The sequence below is a fragment of the Oncorhynchus mykiss genome, chromosome 19 (genome assembly GCF_013265735.2).
Source record: "Oncorhynchus mykiss isolate Arlee chromosome 19, USDA_OmykA_1.1, whole genome shotgun sequence".
Classification (NCBI taxonomy): Eukaryota; Metazoa; Chordata; class Actinopteri; order Salmoniformes; family Salmonidae; genus Oncorhynchus; species Oncorhynchus mykiss.
This window is the reverse complement of record NC_048583.1, coordinates 9,827,537-9,847,759: the sequence shown is the minus strand read 5'-3', so window position 1 is coordinate 9,847,759 and position 20,223 is coordinate 9,827,537. Positions and strand designations below refer to the sequence as shown.

The following is a 20,223-nucleotide window of genomic DNA, read 5'->3' as shown; positions in this document are numbered from 1 at the left end:
AGTCACTGTCGGTGTGTTCAAACGTATCAAACAACGACCCGGATTAAATGGACGATTTTAAACACACACAACTTCATCGTTTTAGCATCACAATACACTTTATTTATTCTTCACACCTTTGATATACAGTATGTAACCACAAAAAAATGACTAAACAATACGACTACAAAATACTGCAAGGCACCGTACATAATAATACACACGAGGATCACATGACCCTAGATGCACTCCGAATCGAAGTTTGTTTCAAGTTACAATATGTATCATATTATGCATTTATAAGAAGGGTGTTTTGTAAGTCATTACAAAGTGATATAGGTTAGTAATTATGACAGGATGAGCCACACTTGTAACGATATTAAAATGACAAAAAAGGAAAGCAGCAAATGAACGATCGATGAGACCATTTCCTGTGGAATATCAAGATGTGCGTGCGTGCATATACGGTGTAACCAAAAAACAAAAGCCCTTGAGCTACATACCCGCACAGGAAAAGCAATGATATGCCGTGTATTCTTAGAATATAAACCAAATGGAAATAGCTTAAGAGGCTAGTTCATTTACATCACATGTAATATCTCCAATATAATCAAAACCTTCATTGTGTCCAGCATCTTCATGTACCCGAATTCTTCATTTTAAACGCTACAATCATGTGCTTGCACTGTAAGCTTTGTAAATGTATCAGGTCATATTTTGCTTGCCTTAAAGCATGTACCATCTTATAGATGGAGGACGTAAGACTGTTTTCAGACCATATGAGTCTATTGGGTGGGTTTCACTCACACTCTTGGATAGCTGAGGTGCCGTGCACGTGACTTTGCCATTGTGGTATCATGTGTAAAGATTTCAAACAAACACAGAGGGATGATGATGGGACTATGTACTGGTATATAATGTAGAACACAACCAGAAAGGACATTTACACAAGGATATCTTCATTTGTGTGACAACCTATTCTGCCACAACCGATGAATACAATCTCGAACCTCACTAAAATGTCTCTTAAAGTTACACTTAGCCTCCGATAGGTCCAAATCCTTACTTAAAATTTGATTGCGTAACTCGGACTTCCACGATAATCTTCCATTGAGGTCAATGGGAACATTTTCAGAACATTCAAATTGCATGCACACATCTCAAGTAAGGATTTGGCGCTTAGAACCTGTAAAAAAGACTATAATGTCTCTTTCTCATTACCGTGTAACTTTCTGGTGGGCGGAATTTTACACGTGGCCACTCCCATTACCCCCAGCGTCCACCCCATCAGTAGAAAGGGAGGAGGAGGGGCGGGGGCGTGGTTGGGCTCCTGGACCAATGGCAGTGGCGGGCTGGTGATGGCTGACCTGTGAGACAGTGTCGTCAGACTCCCAGCGCTCTAGCTCCTCCCTTACCAGCCGCTCCATCTGCTCTCTCTGGACGTCCATGTCACGACCTTGCCTCTCATCCTGGGGGAGGAGGAGAGATTTGATTTGATTAGTATCTTTTAGTCATCATTTGGACTAATCTTCCAAGAGTCCTTAAACATATAACACACTGTTACAAACAGACATAATACCCTAACATATTGACCAGATAAATAGTCTAACAGTCAGAGAGAGGGGGGACAAAAGGGAGAAGGGAGATGTTGGAACGAGAGAGATGGACAGAAAGAGAGGGGAAGGAAAGATTTTTTTTAAAGTGTTTGGTGTGGGCGAGATGGGCATGTGTGTGTGTGTCCCCCCATGTACATTCCGTCTCACCTCCAGCACCCCCTCCAGCAGTTTTCCCAGCACGTCTCTCCTCTTGAGCTTAGCTCTCTCCATGGCCTCCAGCTTCACAATCACTGCATCGATCTTAGACACTATACTACCTATGGAGTGCTCCATCCGGTCAACACGACGCACCAGCCTGGAATAGAACAGAACAATAATGTCAATAACACGTTTATATAACATGCTATATCCATAGTTACGACACATGGTTTAAAACATTTAAATATCAGGTACATCCTCTGTCGGAAACACACAGAGGACCTTTCAAAAGCCCAATACTTCAACTTGGCTGGTAATAGAACTCGACCTACACTTGAAACTCTTCGTAGGGCACGCCTCCTGAGCTGCTGCCGCGGCGACGGGAGCTGTGACCGCTGTCCTCGTCGTCATCCTCCTCCGAGTCGTCATGGCTACGGGGGAAGCTCCGCCCACTGGTGGGTCTGGGCAACGAGCTGCGCTCCAGATCCAGGTCCTCCTGGCCATATGTGCAGAGACACACTGAACATCTGCAAACGTGTGTGTGTAGCTCGTTGCCCTGTGTGTGTGTGTGTGTGTGTGTGTCCACTCACTCTCTCTTTCTCCAGGTCGTCCCTCATCTGCTGGTGTTCGTGCTCAGTCAGCTCCTGGTCCCCACCGTGGTCATATTTGGCAAAGATGGCCTCAATCTCCTCATCCGTGTGGCCCTTTCTAAATACACAAACAACAACACATTTAGTTGTACTATTACATGTGACGTGTGTCTTGATGTCTTTCTTCGTATGTATGTATAAATGAATGAAATAGTGTATGTTTATGAATTAGTCAGTGAAACCCCAGTTTGGTTTCAGGCGCTGCAGCGGTCACCCTTTGAGGTCCTGGCGGAGCTCGCCGAAGTTGAGTTTCCCACCGGCCTGGCGCAGACTGTCTGATATGTCATCCACAGTGGTCTTCTTCAGTCTCAGCTTCATCAAGGCTTTGTTACAGCCCTGCAGGGAGAGAAACAGCACTCGGACAAACTCAAGGACACCTATCAACTCTGAGGTGAATGTTGTTGCCATTTTCATTCTGCATCATGCAGTTATTCAGTATTCATGTTGATAATATTCAACAGTAACGTAAAATTACATTAACTTGAGTCTCCTTTTCAATTGAACTCTTTACTTCATAGAATCATAAATATGAAGTTGCTATGCTACAAGTCAGCTTGCAGTTGTTTGAAATACTCAGCTACAATGACGCGTTAAGGGATCACATACACCTACTAGAACAAATAACCCCACATACACCTACTAGAACAAATAACCCCACATACACCTACTAGAACAAATAACCCCACATACACCTACTAGAACAAATAACCCCACATACACCTACTAGAACAAATAACCCCATATACCATTTGGGTCCCATACCTTTTTAATGAGGTCCGTCATCTCCATCTCAGACCTCTGCTGGGACATGTCTGCCTTCACCTCTGAGTAGGTGTCATTGATGATGGCCAGGAACATATTCTACAGGGAGACAAAAAACAGTCAGAGCAAACGTTAATCTCTCTAGATAATGTAGATCAAATAGAACAATATGAATATATATCAATATAACCACACATTTATCAATGGTAGTATATCAAAACTCACCATGAGGATGAAGAAGATGAAGAAGACGAAGGTGATGAAGTAGATGGGTCCCAGGACTGGGTTAGCCTCCTCTATCTCTGAGAACTCAAAGTCTCCCAGGATGATGCGGAACTGGGTAAAACTACATGGAAAAGAAGAGAAGAAGAAGAAGCTATGAAGAGGCTAAGATGAAGCTATAGGGGTGCGTTACCATTATAGTTCCAATGGGTCAAATTCCAAACAAAATTCAAATCACTCAATGGGAGCCCTGGTTGTCTATGGAGAACCTAAAGAACTGAGAATCTTGGAACCTGGGTTGATTCCAATCAAACCAATGTTACTTACATGCAGGCTTGGAAGGTACTGAAGTCGTTGACCTGGGTGCCAAACACCAGGTAGGCCAGCTGAGCGTAGGCCAGGAAGATGATGAAGAACATGATGGCGAAACCGATGAGGTCCTTGGCACAGCGAGACATGGTGGTGGACAGCTGGCTCATGGTCTTGTTGAAGTTGATGAACTTGAAGAGCTGAAGAGGAGAGATGAGCAGAAACCAGGTTAGAATTCAAGTGTCTTTGAAAAGCGTTATATCAATTCTGTCTTTTTTTATTTGTATTAAAATCATGCTAATATAGTCTCGCTTTATGGGAGCATACTTTGGCTTCTGCCAACAGGTCTGGACCTTTATGGCACAGGTAGTAGTACTCTCATCCTGTAACCAACTGTAGAGTGTCTGGTTCAAGCTCTGCTCCTGGTCAATTCCCACTCAATTGCTACATTCAGCGTGTCAAGCCATTCTTACCTTCACCCAGGAGAAAAGGACGATGACTGCGGCCATGTTGTTGAACGTAACCTGGAGGTGTGCCAGAGGCTCAAAGCTGGGGTGGGCGCTGTGGTTCTCCAGAAGGTCTTTGAGACGATTGCTCACCACTGATGTTCTGGTGATGTTGATGATTATGGCAGAAACACTCAACTGGAAAAAGAGGAGGGGGATATTTGGAATCTCAACACAACAATATTTGGATCCCTTTGTTCCAATGTCTATACTAGCCTACCACTTAGAATGCATGTTCATTGCACTAACTCATTCTAAGTAGTATGCTAGTGGGGATACTGGAACAGAGCCCTTCTTTACTTGTTTCGGGGTGTTTCAGGGGGACTCCATCCCTTTCTACTCCTTGCTAGGGCGGCCATCTTGAATTACGTACCACAACGATGAGGACGTCCAGGCAGTTCCACACACTCTTGAAGTAGCGCAGGCGGTGGATGCGGATCTCCAGGGCCTCCTCCACCACGTAGTACAGGATGAAGAGGCAGAAGGCCACCTCACACACCCCGACAAAGTAGTCCCAGCTGGACACGTAGCGAATCAGACGCACCGTCTGAAACTGCCAGGAAGTGACTATGCCTCCTGTAGCGGGGAACTCCACCACCAACCTGAAACATTCAATTCAATTCAACTGTATTTATCCCCGCAGTTAAGCCGACAGGTTAAACTGAATGAACAAGAGATATTCCGTATTCAGCCTCTCTAGGGTGAAAATCGAGGTTCAATGACACCAGATTGTGGATGAGGATGGTAACTAGAGAACTCCCATTGGATTGCATGAGTCATTGATCCCAACCATGGATGTCTTGAGAGCCTGAATTGAACCTATGTATCACCTATATAACCAGTGTGAAACAGTCCTAAGTAACATGTAATACGTATGTAATAACTCTGGGCTCTGTACCTGGCAATACAGAAGAGGTTGATGTTGCCGTTGTAGACGGAGAAGTCCAGGAAGACGGCTCTGGTTCCTCTGTCCAGCCACAGCTGGTGTTTTAGGGAGCGTAGCAAGCCAGCTGACTCATCTCTGGAACGGGCCAGGTCCTGGTAGTACCCCCCTCCACCGTAGGTAGCCACCTGGCCCCAGTAACTACTCCCATTCAGGCTGTTCTCCTCTGTGTACATCCACCTGGTGGAAAGACAGACAGTCAGACTCATCATAGAGCCACAGTGAAACAGTTTGGCCTGGTATTCACTGGTGGCTATTGGTGAGTGACGTTACACGCCATCATCTGGTGGACATCATCCATAATGTGCTTTCAGTTAACACTAGAGCACATGTTGTAACTATTGCTTTGGTTTAGTCTCTAGCATTACAACCAATTGTAGCTTTATGGTTGCTTTCTTATACGTTACCATTTAACTATACTGTACATCTAACAGTAGTGCATAGTAGTTTAGTAGACGTACGCAGTTCCGTTCATGGGGCCAAAGGGGGCGCTGTCCTCGTTGCTCGGGGTGTACATGTTGTAGCAGTCCTGCACCTCATCCCTAAGGTCCTCGTGCACGGAGCAGGATTCGTTGCGAACTTTGACCTGGCGGAGGCGGGGCACCCCCAGTAGCAGGTTCTCATAGTAGATCATACTGTGGTTCTCAGGGAGACTCTTGTTGTTGTACCACACTTCCCAATACATCCCGTTCAGGAAGGGACCCTCTGTGAACTGCATGGTGGAGAGACACGCACTGGTTACAGAGAGAATTTCAACTGAAAGCTCTGCTGGTCTGTTAGGTTCTAACTAGATTCATGGTGATGCTCCATTGTTCTATTTGGTGTTAATTAATGTGATTTGAACTAAATACTTTTAAGTGCTGCTTTGGTTTTATGCTTCATATACACTACACAACAAAAAGTATGTGGACACCTACTCGTCGAATATCTCATTCCAATATCCTGGGCATTAATACAGAGTTGTAGAGGAAAAGCTTCTGGGAAGGCTTTCCTCTACATGTTGGAACTGCTGCAGGGACTTGCTTCTATTCAGCCACAAGAGTATTAGTGAGGTTGGGCAATTATGCCTGGCTCGCAGTCGGTGATACCAATTCATCCCAAAGGTGTTCGAAGGGGTTGAGGCCAGTCAAGTTCCTCCACACCGATCTCGACAAACCATTTCTGTATGGACCTTGCTTTGTGCATGCAATTATTGTCATGCTGAAACAGGAAAGGGCCTTCCCTAAACTGTTACCACAAAGTTGGAAGCACAGAAACGTCTAGAATGTCATTATATGCTGTAGCGTTAAGATTTCCCTTCACTGGAACTAAGGGGCCTAGCACGAACCATGTAAAACAGCCCCAGACCATTATTCCTCCTCCAACAAACTTGACAGTTGGCACTATGCATTGGGGCAGGTAGCGTTCTCCTGGCATCCTCCAAACCCAGATTCATCCGTCGGACTGCCAGATGGTGAAGCGTGATTCATCACTCCAGAGAAAGCGTTTCCACTGCTCCAGAGTCCAATTAAGGTGAGCTTTATACCACTTGTGTGCGGCTGCTCGGGCATGGAAACCCATTTCATGAAGCCCTGGCGAACAGTTGTTGTGCTGACGTTGCTTCCAGAGGTAGCTTGGAACTCAGTAGTGAGACGATTTTTAAGCAATACGCGCTTCAGCACTTGGGGGTCCCGTTCTGTGAGCTTGCGTGGCCTACCACTTTGCAGCTGAGCCGTTGTTGTTGCTAGACGCTTCCACTTCACAATAACTGCAGAAATGTGATAAACTGACTTGTTGGAAAGGTGGCATCCTATGACGGTGCCACTGAGCTCTTCAGTAAGGCCAATCTACTGCCAATGTTTTTTTAATGGAGAATGCATGGCTGTGTGCTCGAGCACTGGATGTGGCTGAAATAGACAAATCCACTCATTTGAAGGGATGTCCACATACTTTTGTATATATAGTGTAACTGAGCATGGGCCAAAGTAAATGCATTGGCATCTTTGTTATGCCATAACTAAGCACCAAGCTCTATTTTCCAATCAGACAAAAAGCACAAAGCAGGAGATTAAACCACTGCATAGCAAACCGGGGAATTGACTCATTGAATTGACTCACCTTCCAGAATTCACCCATAGTTGAGAGGCTTCTGAATGTGGCTGTGTCCCCCGGGGACAGTGGTGTATCCAGGAAGAGCTGGGACATCACCTTGGTGTAGTAGTACATGTTGGAGCCCACCATCCCATAGGTCACTACACAACACAACAGAAGAGACTGTAAGAGTTTCTCTGCATGAGATTATGGTGCATTTTCCTTCGTGTTTTTAGTTACACAGCATACCTATTCAGCATTTTCTAATAACTGTTTATTTCATACATGCTTGTATACATAACCAATGTTTCAAATAATGAATAACGGCATTAATGTTATCCTATCGTTATACTATATATTACTGTCGTGCTACAGTTGTATTAGCCTATATTGTGTTTACCCCCATAGTCCATTGACACATCGGTGCATCAATCTAAGTAACATAATTTAAAAAATCCCCATCAAAATCCATCAGTTTAAAAGAAACTACCCAGAAACTATCTTTTGGTATTTGTTTCATTTGTCCATTGTTGACATAGTCCTGAAATATTTTGCTTGTCATCAATAAAGTTTTCAAGATATGTAACTTTCAAAGTACAGAAATCATCCCCATATAATGCATTTTGCATCATATGATGCTGTATTTTAAGTCATATGATGGGATGATTTTTGTATTTTGAAAGTTACATATCTTGAAAACTTGATTTCTGACAAGCAAAACAAATGTCAACAATCGACTAATCAAACAAATACCAAAGAATACCAAAAGTTTTGGGGTGGAATTTTCCTTTAAGCTCGAGATATGTTTTTTTTGCATGGGCTATGTCTCAATCCACCGCATCCGCCTGTGGTGGTCTTCCTCATCTGAGGTGGAAAGTGGCAGAGCTAGAGCTCTGTTTGTCTGACCAGGAGACATCCCTAAAAAAGATACTCTCAAGAAAACGTCTATAGCGTCTGAACGGTTTGGCCTACAAACTAATATGACCACTCTATAGAAAGGTAAGGATCTCACGAACATGATGGCTCTATGACAAGTGTCGTGGGACTTATCTAAAGGTAACCCATACAAATGAAAGTATGGAGGTAGTTTTGTTCCAACAAGGGGTTAAATATGTGTAAAAAAAACTAAAACATTGCCTGAGCTTTCGTATATGTCCTGGATATAGAACAGACACTTCCAAACCTTATTCCTTATTATACATTTTTTGCCTGTCTTTTTTGCGTTATTCAATGCGTTTCTATGGGCTATAGTAGTAAAGGACAAATTCAATATTTTAAAAAAATTATATATATACAGTGCCTTGCGAAAGTATTCGGCCCCCTTGAACTTTGTGACCTTTTGCCACATTTCAGGCTTCAAACATAAAGATATAAAACTGTATTTTTTTGTGAAGAATCAACAACAAGTGGGACACAATCATGAAGTGGAACGACATTTATTGGATATTTCAAACTTTTTTAACAAATCAAAAACGGAAAAACTGGGCGTGCAAAATTATTCAGCCCCTTTACTTTCAGTGCAGCAAACTCTCTCCAGAGGTTCAGTGAGGATCTCTGAATGATCCAATGTTGACCTAAATGACTAATGATGATAAATACAATCCACCTGTCTGTAATCAAGTCTCCGTATAAATGCACCTGCACTGTGATAGTCTCAGAGGTCCGTTAAAAGCGCAGAGAGCATCATGAAGAACAAGGAACACACCAGGCAGGTCCGAGATACTGTTGTGAAGAAGTTTAAAGCCGGATTTGGATACAAAAATATTTCCCAAGCTTTAAACATCCCAAGGAGCACTGTGCAAGCGATAATATTGAAATGGAAGGAGTATCAGACCACTGCAAATCTACCAAGACCTGGCCATCCCTCTAAACGTTCAGCTCATACAAGGAGAAGACTGATCAGAGATGCAGAAAAGAGGCCCATGATCACTCTGGATGAACTGCAGAGATCTACAGCTGAGGTGGGAGACTCTGTCCATAGGACAACAATCAGTCGTATATTGCACAAATCTGGCCTTTATGGAAGAGTGGCAAGAAGAAAGCCATTTCTTAAAGATATCCATAAAAAGTGTTGTTTAAAGTTTGCCACAAGCCACCTGGGAGACACACCAAACATGTGGAAGAAGGTGCTCTGGTCAGATGAAACCAAAATTGAACTTTTTGGCAACAATGCAAAACGTTATGTTTGGCGTAAAAGCAACACAGCTGAACACACCATCCCCACTGTCAAACATGGTGGTGGCAGCATCATGGTTTGGGCCTGCTTTTCTTCAGCAGCGACAGGGAAGATGGTTAAAATTGATGGGAAGATGGATGGAGCCAAATACAGGACCATTCTGGAAGAAAACCTGATGGAGTCTGCAAAAGACCTGAGACTGGGACGGAGATTTGTCTTCCAACAAGACAATGATCCAATACATAAAGCAAAATCTACAATGGAATGGTTCAAAAATAAACATATCCAGGTGTTAGAATGGCCAAGTCAAAGTCCAGACCTGAATCCAATCGAGAATCTGTGGAAAGAACTGAAAACTGCTGTTCACAAATGCTCTCCATCCAACCTCACTGAGCTCGAGCTGTTTTGCAAGGAGGAATGGGAAAACATTTCAGTCTCTCGATGTGCAAAACTGATAGAGACATACCCCAAGCGACTTACAGCTGTAATCGCAGCAAAAGGTGGCGCTACAAAGTATTAACTTAAGGGGGCTGAATAATTTTGCACGCCCAATTTTTCAGTTTTTGATTTGTTAAAAAAGTTTGAAATATCCAATAAATGTTGTTCCACTTCATGATTGTGTCCCACTTGTTGTTGATTCTTCACAAAAAAATACAGTTTTATATCTTTATGTTTGAAGCCTGAAATGTGCAAAAGGTCGCAAAGTTCAAGGGGGCCGAATACTTTCGCAAGGCACTGTATATATATATATATATACCTAAAGGGGTCCTACATTTTTTTAATAAAATAGCTAAATGGTCCATGGTATGACTTTCTTAAAACAATCCCCAACCCCCAACGGCTTACACTTCTAAGAAATGTATACAGCAATATTGTGAACTACATCTTTGTGTTGATCATGTGTTTCTCTCTCTGAATGGTCCAACAGGTACAGTGCTGAACCTCAACATGGGGACCCCTCTGGGGTGCGTGCTCAGTCCCCTCCTGTATTCTCTGTTCACTCATGACTGCATGGCCAGGCACGACTCTCTGAATGGTCCAACAGTTACAGTTAGCACCAGCTACCAAATCCTGGCCTACTGCACTGAGGCCAAGACCTGTTTAAGATGCCACTGAAAACAGAAATGTATAGGGGAAAGGGAATAGCTAGTCAGTTACACAACTGAATGCATTCAACCGAAATGTGTCTTAAGCATTTAACCCAACACCTCTGAATAGGGCTGCCTTAATTGACATCCATGTCATTGGTGCCAGGAGAGCAGTTGTAACCCCAAACATCCGTGTATACTTGAATCTGGTCAACCAGCTCCCATGCACAGGGAATAGGCTTACACTTCCACAAGCAGCAAAGTCACAGGGATAAAACGTATTCAGCGTTCCATAGTCAATACAGGACTAAGAATGAATCGTACTACACCGGGCTCTGATGCTCGTCGGATGTGGCAGGGCTTGCAAACTATCACAGACTACAAAGGGAAGCACAGCCGCGAGCTGCCCAGTGACACGAGCCTACCAGATGAGCTAAATTACTTCTATGCTCGCTTCGAGGCAAGTAACACTGAAATATTCATGAGCATCAGCTGTTCCGGACGACTGTGTGATCTCACTCTCCATAGCCGATGTGAGTAAGATCTTTAAACAGGTCAACATTCACAAGGCCCAGGACCAGACGGATTACCACGATGTGTACTCCGAGCATGCGCTGACCAACTGGCAAGTGTCTTCACTGACATTTTAACCTGTCCCTGACTGAGTCTGTAATACCAACATGTTTCAAGCAGACCACCATAGTCGTTGTGCCCAAGAACACTAAGGTAACCTGCCCGAATGACTACCGACCCATAGCACCCACGTCTGTAGCCATGAAGTGCTTTGAAAGGCTGGTCATGGCTCACATCAATACCATTATCCCAGAAACCCTATACCCACTCCAATTTGCATACTGCCCCAACAAATCCACATATGATGCAATCTCTATTGCACTCCACACTGTCTTTTCCCACCTGGGCAAAAGGAACACCTAGGTGAGAATGCTATTCATTGACTACAGCTCAGCGTTCAACACCATGGTGCCTTCAAAGCTCATCACTAAGCTAAGGACCCTGGGACTAAACACCTCCCTCTGCAACTGGATCCTGAACATCCTGACGGACCGCCCACAGGTGGTAAGGGTCGGTAACAACACATCCGCCACGCTGATCCTCAACACGGGGACCCCTCAGGGGTGCGTGCTCAGTCCCCTCCTGTGCTATCTGTTCACTCATGACTGCATGGCCAGGCACGACTCTAACACCATCATTAAGTTTGCGGATGACACAACCATGGTAGGCCTGATCACCGACAACGATGAGACAGCCTATAGGGAGGTCAGTGACCTGGCCGTGTTATGCCAGGACAACAACCTCTCCCTCAATGTGATCAAGACAAAGGAGATGATTGTGGACTATGGGAAAGGAGGACCGAGCACGCCCCTATTCTCATCGACGGAGCTAGAGTGGAGCAGTTTGAGAGCTTCAAGTTCCTTGGTGTCTACATCACCAACAAACTATCTTGGTCCAAACACACCAAGACAGTCAAGACAAAACCTATTCCCACTCAGGAGACTAAAAAGACTTGGCATGGGTCCTCAGATCTTCAAAAAGTTCTACAGCTGCACCATCGAGAGCATCCTCACTGGTTGCATCACTGCCTGGTATGGCAACTGCTCGGCCTCCGACCACAAACCACTACAGAGGGTAATGCGTACGGCCCAGTAGATCACTGGATCCGAGCTCCCTGCCATCCAGGACCTCTATACCAGATGATGTCAGAGGAAGGCCCTAAAAATTGTCAAAGACTCTAGCCACCCTAGTCATAGACTGTTCTCTCTGCTACCGCACGGCAAGCGGTACCGGAGTGCCAAGTCTAGGTCCAAAAGGCTTCTTAACAGCTTCTACCACCAAGCAATAAGACTCCTGAACATCTAATCAAATGGCTACCCAAACTATTTGCATTGCCCCCCGCTCCCCCCTCCCCCTTACGCTGCTGCTACTCTCTGTTTATTATCTATACATAGTCACTTTAATTAACTCTACCTACATGTACATATTACCACAATTACCTCGACTAACCGGTGCCCCCGCAACATTAACTCTTTACCGATACCCCCTGTATATAGCCTCGCTATTGTTATTTTACTGCTGCTCTTTAATTATTTGTTACTTTGAAAAAAAACGTTTATATTTTTTTACATAACAATTATTTTTCTTAAATTGCATTGTTGGTTAAGGGCTTGTAAGTAAGCATTTCACTGTAAGGTCTACTACACCTGTTGTATTTGGCGCATGTGACAAATCAAATTTGATTTGATTGTGGTATTTTAACAATGGAGGATTGGTTGATTTCAATGTTTTTCATGATGATTGATAAGAAAAGTATCGTCCAACCCGACTTATTCAGCATTCCATTGTAGTATTTGCTTATATGATCTGTTGGACTGCATCCAGGTCCATATTTAAGCTATATCTAAATAAATATACATAAACAGTCCAACATACACACATATATGGCTCATATATATGCTATTTTCCAAGCCTCTATTTCATTGACTCCCACCTGGCTGAGAAACTGGCTGATCTAGCTCCATCTATCCAGCCAGGAAATGACTTCCTGATCCACCCAAAACCCCATTCTGGCACGGGAACACTTTTCCTCTCAGCAGCCGTGGTATAAGGAGTGGTGAAACTAGATTAATAGCATTCTGACTCTCGGTTGTGCTGTATTCTGGAACTTTCATCATCTTCCCACAATCCTTTTCCCAAACGTACAATAATAGTGACTAAACTCTAATGGAAGTTCCTGGCTTGAGGAAGCTTTCCTGATACGCTGCCAGAGTTGTTTATCAGACCTAAGGAGTTTGGAAAATGACTTTTCTGCTAGGAAAGCTGGTCAGCGGGAAAAAGTATCCTCACGGACTTAGTATTAGTCCTAGCTAAGAGCAGCAGTTACATAGTAATACCACTTCAATATGTTTTCAAGAAAATACAAATGCGAGTACACAAAAGTGCTATACTTGATAGGTGTATGTACTTTTACTACTACCTTATTACAATGTCATTATATTGGTTTGCCTATCCTATAGTTATTCTGGTTCATAAACTGGGTGGTTTAAGCCCTGAATGCTGATTGGCTGACAGACGTGGTATATCAGACCGTATACCACAGGTATGACAAAAAATTATTTATACTGCTCTAATTACGTTGGTAACCAGTTTATAATAGCAATAAGGCACCTCGGGGGTGTGATATATGGCCAATATACCACGGCTAAGGGCTGCATCCAGGCACTCCTTATCCGTGGTATATTGGTCATATACCACACCCCCTCGGGCCTGACTGTTTAAATAATGCATGTCTACGAAGTGGGGCCAACATTTTTAATGCAAAAAGACTCTTATGATGCCCAACATGCATCCTCTGTGGGTGTGTTTTTTTGTTTGTTTTTTTTCACCTTTGTTTAACCAGAGAAAAGAGTCTCCAGCTTCAGAGATTTTTGCAGTTCGTTCCAGTCATTGGCAGCAGAGAACTGGAAGGAAAGGCGGCCAAAGGAGGAATTGGCTTTGGGGTGACCAGTGAAATATACCTGCTGGTAGGCTATTTTGTAAATGACATCACCGAAGTCGAGGATCGGTAGGAAGGATCGGTAGGATAGTCAGTTTTACGAGGGTATGTTTGGCAGCATGAGTGAAGGATGCTTTGTTGCGAAATAGGAAGCAGATTCTAGATTTTAGAGATGCTTAATGTGGGTCTGGAAGGAGAGTTTACAGTCTAACCAGACACCTAGGTATTTGTAGTTGTCCACATATTCTGGGTCAGAACCGTCCAGAGTAGTGATGCTGGACGGGCGGGCAGGTGCGGGCAGCAAACGGTTGAAGAGCATGCATTTAGTTTATTTAAGAGCAGTTGGAGGCCACGGGAGAGTTGTATGGCATTGAAGCTCGTCTGGAGGTTAGTTAGCACAGTGTCCAAAGAAGGGCCAGAAGTATACAGAATGGTGTCGTCTGCGTAGAGGTGGATCAGAGAATCCCCAGCAGCAAGAGAGACATCATTGATGTATACAGAGAAGAGAGTCGGCCCTAGAATTGAACCCTGTGGCACCCCCATAGAGACTGCCAGAGGTCTGGACAACAGGCCCTCCGATTTGACACACTGAACTCTATCAGAGAAGTAGTTGGTGAACCAGGCGAGGCAGTCATTTGAGAAACCAAGGCTGTTGAGTCTGCCGATAAGAATGTGGTAATTGACAGAGTCAAAAGCCTTGGCCAGGTCGATGAATACGGCTGCACAGTATTGTCTCTTATCGATGGCAGTTATGATATTGTTTAGTACCTTGAGCGTGGATGAGGTGCACCCATGACCAGCTCGGAAGCCAGATTGCATAGCGGAGTAGTTACAGTGGGATTCGAAATGTTAAGTAATCTGTTTGTTAACTTGGCTTTCGAAGACCTTAGAAAGGCAGGGTAGGATAGATTTAGGTCTGTAACATTTTGAGTCTAGAGTGTCTCCCCCTTTGAAGAGGGGGATGACCACGGCAGCTTTCCAATCTTTGGGGATCTCAGACGATACGAAAGAGAGGTTGAACAGGCTAGTAATAGGGGTTGCAACAATTTCGGCTGATAATTTTAGATAGAGGGTATAGATTGTCTAGCCCGGCTGATTTGTAGGGGTCCAGATTTTGCAGCTCTTTCAGAACATCAGCTATCTGGATTTGGGTGAAGGAGAAATGGAGGAGGCTTGGGCGAGTTGCTGTGAGGGGTACAGGGCAGTTGACCGGTGTAGGGGTAGCCAGGTTGAAAGCATGGCCAGCCGTAGAAAAATGCTTATTGAAATTCTCAATTATCGTGGATTTATCGGTGGTGACAGTGTTTCCTAGCCTCAGTACAGTGGGAGGAGGTGCTCTTATTCTCCATGGACTTTACAGTGTCCCAGAACATTTTTGAGTTTGGGGTACAGGATGCAAATTTCTGCTTGAAAAAGCTAGCCTTGGCTTTCCTAACTGCTTGTGTATATTGGTTCCTAACTTCCCTGAAAGGTTGCATATCACGGGGGCTATTTGATGCTAATGCAGTACGCCACAGGATGTTTTTGTGCTGGTCAAGGGCAGTCAGGTCTGGAGGGAACCACGGGCTATATCTGTTCCTAGTTCTACATTTTTTGAATGGGGCATGCTTATTTACGATGATGAGGAAGGCACTTTGAAAGAATAACCAGGCATCCTCTACTGACAGGATGAGGTCAATATCCTTCCAGGATACCCGGGCCAGGTCGATTAGAAAGGCCTACTCGCTGAAGTGTTTTAGGGAGTGTTTGACAGTGATGAGGGGTGGTCGTTTGACTGCAGACCCATTACGGATGCAGGCAATGAGGCAGTTATCGCTGAGATCTTGGTTGAAAAGAGCAGAGGTGTATTTGGAGGGCAAGTTAGTTAGGATGATATCTATGAGGGTGCCCATGTTTACGGATTTGGGGTTGTACCTGGTAGGTTCATTGATAATTTGTGTGAGATTGAGGGAATCAAGCTTAGATTGTAGGATGGCCGATGGTGTCCATGGCACAGCTGGGGGCAGAGGGTGGTCTATAGCAAGCGGCAACGGTGAGAGACTTATTTCTGGAAAGGTGGATTTTTAGAAGTAGAAGCTCTAATTGTTTGGGCACAGACCTGGATAGTATGACAGAACTCTGCAGGCTACCACTCTGCCCCCTTTGGCAGTTCTATCTTGTTGGAAAATGGTATAGGGTTTTTTTCAGGGTTTTTGGTGATCTACCTAAGCCAGGATTCAGACATGGCTAGGACACCCGGGTTGGCAGAGTGTGCTAAGGCAGTGAATAAAACAAACTTGGGGAGGAGGCTTCTAATGTTAACATGCATGAAACCAAGGCTACGGTTACAGAAGTCAACAAATGAGTGCGCCTGGGGAATGGGAGTGGGGCTAGGCACTGCTGGGCCTGGATTCACCTCTACATCACCAGAGGAACAGAGGAGGAGTAGGATAAGGTTACGGCCAAAGGCTATAAGAACTGGTCATCTAGTACGTTCGGAACAGAGAGTAAAAGGCGCAGGTATCTGGGCGCGATAGATTAGATTCATGGCATAATGTACAGACAAAGGTATGGTAGGATGTGAATACAGTGGAGGTAAACCTAGGCATAGAGTGACGATGAGAGAGATATTGTCTCTAGAAGCATCATTTAAACCAGGTGATGTCACCGCATGTGTGGGAGGTGGAACTAGGGTTAGCTAAGGCATATTAAGCAGGGCTAGAGGCTCTACAGTGAAATAAGACAATAATCATTAACCAGAACTGCAATGGACAAGGCATATTAACATTAGGGAGAGGCATGCGTAGCCAAGTGATCATAGGGGTCCAGTGAGTAGTTAAGCTGGCTGGAGACACGGCGATTCAGACAGTTAGCGGGCCGGGGCTAGCAAACTAGCAGAAGGGCTTTAGAGGTACGTTGTGACGGAAGAAGTCTGTTGTAGCCTCCTCATGCGGAGCCTCCGCGTGTGTGTGTGTGTCCCGTGTGTGTGGTACTTACAGATACACAGTGTGATGAGGAAGATGACATAGGTGACCATTTCTCTCAGGACGTTCCTCAGGTACCTCTCTCTGCTGCTGTCACTGTCCTCCATCAGCTGAGTACCCCATAGAACTGGGGGGAAAAAAACATTTCAACACACACATTAGTATCCTTCCTTAACCATCAATGCTCGGCTTGAGATGCCAGTGCATTACCAATGAGGGCATCTACAGGTGTGTGTTGACCTAAGTGGTGTATGGAACAGTGAGGAAGAACGGCCAGAGAGGTGTCTGAGCCAATGACACAGGTCAAGTTAAAGGGCAAGTGCACTACCTCCTGTGTCATAAAGGTCCAGACCTCTTGGCAGCTGTAGTGTTCTTCGAGGAAACGTAAGTGACACTAACTTCTTATTTTCTCCAGTATCCTCTTCCCACAGCTTTTGATGTCATGTCTGTCTTGCTGCAGGGCATCCACTGTCGGCGTCGGGTATAATCCACGGTGGATGCGGGTGCTGCTCCCTCCAGCGGTGTAACTTCCCAACCCGCTGCTGCAGCTACTGCTGGAGCCCGTGGACACTGATCTTCTCCCAGGGCTAGCCGGAGGCCAATCGGCCCCCATCATCTCATCCTCCGGTTCAAACCCCGGGTTGTCCCGACTCCAGGCTTGTCTTGAGGGGGGTGATGGTGTGCCTATGGCGCCCCCGAGCCCCAAATCCTGGTGCTGTATGTTCTCCATCTCAATCCCCTCGCTTGTGTCCAATCTGTGCGGCAAGGACGCACCCGCTGCGCCCGTGGGGGACCTGCCAGCCTGATTCTGCTGCGGTTGTTGTGATCTCACCCGAGTCGAGCTCATTGTTAGTCCAATTCACTGAAAAGCTTTTAAAGGCCAGACTAACTACATTTACAAAACGTTAAAATCAATTATGTCTCTAGCCACTAACAAGTGCTATGTTTATGTCACGCTTGACGCGCATATCAGAAAGGAAATGTTTACGCACACATTAAAATATGTAAGAAAGTTGCCCAAATTCAAACTCTGCAAATCAATTTCGGGAAACAGATGAACTAATTTTGATTATTTGTATATGTTCCTGTTCACAGCAAATATACTTCGAAACGTAAATTGCTTACTAAGAAAGAAAAATAACAGAACTAAAGTTTCTGTCTTCAAGAAAGTGAGCGTCTGCGTAGTTTTAGATCAAACTATTGCAAAAGTAGGTATATCAACAACAACAAATATATATAGTTACAAAACTAATTTGTAGCCTAAACATGTACTAATGAAACTGAAAACTATCAACGAAATGCCTCGTTTATGGAAAAGAAGCCAAACACTTTCCTTGTCCCGGGCCAGCCATCTTGTTCTTGCTGTTCCCCCAAAATCTCACATTCTCATTTGTTGGAGACTCAGATTACATTAGAAGTCATGGCGTCACAGACACTGGCATGCACCTCTGGAAAATACAGCACAGTCGAATGTGTAGGGGTGAATCACTTTTGGTAAAACACAATTTCACGTCTTAGAATTGTACAATATAGAATACAATATAATATAATCAAGTTGCTGTGCATTCCATCATTATTAAACGAGTGAAAAAAAAAACATTTCAATATTTATTTCTACAGCAGTAAACTATAATTGCCTTATATGGCTCAGCAAAACACTTTTTTCTCCAAAGGTTTATATTAGTTTTTGTTCGTTTTCTGAGCAATTTCTATTCAGGATGAGTGTTTGCAGTGCTGTGTATGGAATGCGAATGAATAGCCTACTATTTAGAATGAATAAAATCACAATTTGTCATGAGGACATTATTTTAGGGCTAAATGCATGTGCCTTTAGAAACAAAAAACTATACTTTGTACTACCACGTATGTTTGGGTCTTGGGCTGCTAAGCAACAAGACAGTCCTGCAAAACCCCTGGCCAGGATTGGATGTGATTTGGACCCAATAATTGAGTGATATTTCTAAAGGCCAATCATATTTCTTTACATGGAACAACAGTATTTCTACTAGTACTTCCATAGTTATTCGGTCACTTGGTGTGTTCTTTTCTAGCAACATTGTTACTGTATTACCTTTACTCACTGTTGCGTTATTCATGTCCATTAGATGGCGCTCATTCTCCAATTTTGATTCAAATCACCCACCGGCTCAATTCACAAGGGAGTTAGCTCAAGGTAGTTACGTCAAGGTAACAATCACTGTTCAAGAAAGTACTCTTTTTTTATATATATAACTTATAACAAACGCACAGTATACCTTCGTTGTTCTTCACCCTTTACATTTTTTGCTCAAGGACTGAGAACTATACACCCACTGCTGTTAACAACATTGCTGTACTTTACAATATCTGAATTGGATTGATAGTTCCTTGACTGAGTGAATCATCATGACTGATAAGATGTTGCGTTCTTCTCTCAGAACAAGTCTCTACAGTTCAGATAAGGAGAGAACAGCTGTGGGGGAACTGCCAGCCTGATACAGTAATGTAGCCTGTATAGATGGTATGCTGTTGGAATTCAGGGTTGGTTAGGTTACTTTCTAAATGTAATCCTTTACAGTTACTGGTTACCTGTCCACAATTGTAATCAGTAACGTAACTTTTGGATGACCCAAATTCAGTATAATCTGATTACTTTCAGTTACTTAGGGGTAATTAGAGGAAGACAAGAAATATCCATCAAATGCATTTGGTGTGTCATCAGAGTGGTCTCTGGCGTGTGGTCAGACTCGTTCAGGTGGAACAAACTTAACTTCGCAAACATCCTATCTGAATTTGAAAGTTATCTGATTATAATACTTTTTGCTGGTAATTTAACTGATTACACTTACAGTTTTGTTGTAATAAAAGTACTCCCTAACCCTGTGTGTGTGTGACGATAACTAAGCAATATGTTATCCTTTGTTGGGTACTTGAATCATATTCAGTAGCAAGTAACAACATCAATAGGATATGGTTAGTAGTGGTATATCTGATCAAGGTTTTTGGTGAAATCACTTCATCAATTACAACTTTATTTTTTTTAAATGGCGGCGAAACAACCAAAGTCCTGGTAAACATTTTACTTTTCTAACACTGTCCCGCTTCAAAACAAACAAAAGAATTAAGAATATTATGTAATATTTCCATATTATAGCTATTTGTCAAAACAAGGCCTCTGGCACACTCTAAATTTCACAATAGGCTCTGTGCTGTATCACAAAGCACTGGCATGAGAGGGTTGTTTAATTAGCATGTATCAGCCTTCATGATAGATTTCCATGGGAAAGAGACTTCAGATAATGTTGCAGGCA

The 20,223-nt window shown here is 43.8% G+C and overlaps 1 protein-coding gene across 3 annotated transcripts; it reads right to left on the bottom strand.

The window, feature by feature from the left end:
• Window positions 1–75: 75 nt before the first annotated feature.
• Window positions 76–18,341, bottom strand: LOC110534552 (polycystin-2). Of its 3 annotated transcripts, XM_036954205.1 has the most exons (16): window positions 17,333–18,341; window positions 16,947–17,060; window positions 7,223–7,356; window positions 5,587–5,837; window positions 5,081–5,305; window positions 4,556–4,784; window positions 4,150–4,320; window positions 3,695–3,876; window positions 3,371–3,491; window positions 3,146–3,244; window positions 2,598–2,719; window positions 2,324–2,441; window positions 2,066–2,229; window positions 1,743–1,890; window positions 1,215–1,448; window positions 76–980 (listed from the first exon to the last, which is right to left on the bottom strand). In XM_036954205.1, exons 1-15 carry the CDS (start codon window positions 17,778–17,780, stop codon window positions 1,227–1,229), a joined length of 2,748 nt encoding a protein of 915 aa, XP_036810100.1. In that variant the 5' UTR covers window positions 17,781–18,341; the 3' UTR covers window positions 76–980; window positions 1,215–1,226. The 3 variants fall into 3 exon arrangements, with proteins under 3 accessions (XP_036810100.1, XP_036810101.1, XP_036810102.1); XM_036954206.1 differs by having other exon boundaries at window positions 76–1,448; window positions 2,066–2,226; XM_036954207.1 differs by having other exon boundaries at window positions 76–1,448; window positions 17,262–17,394.
• Between the last annotated feature and the right edge of the window lie 1,882 nt (window positions 18,342–20,223).

Bases quoted from the DNA above. Each gene is read 5' to 3' on its own strand.
- LOC110534552 (XM_036954205.1), bottom strand. From the start codon at position 17,780: ATGAGCTCGACTCGGGTGAGATCACAACAACCGCAGCAGAATCAGGCT. The intron at 17,061-17,332 runs GTTAGTGTCACT...TTTTCCCCCCAG, and splicing joins GATACTGGAGAAAATAAGAA to TTCTATGGGGTACTCAGCTG. The intron at 3,492-3,694 runs GTAAGTAACATT...TTTTCCATGTAG, and splicing joins AGTACCTTCCAAGCCTGCAT to TTTTACCCAGTTCCGCATCA.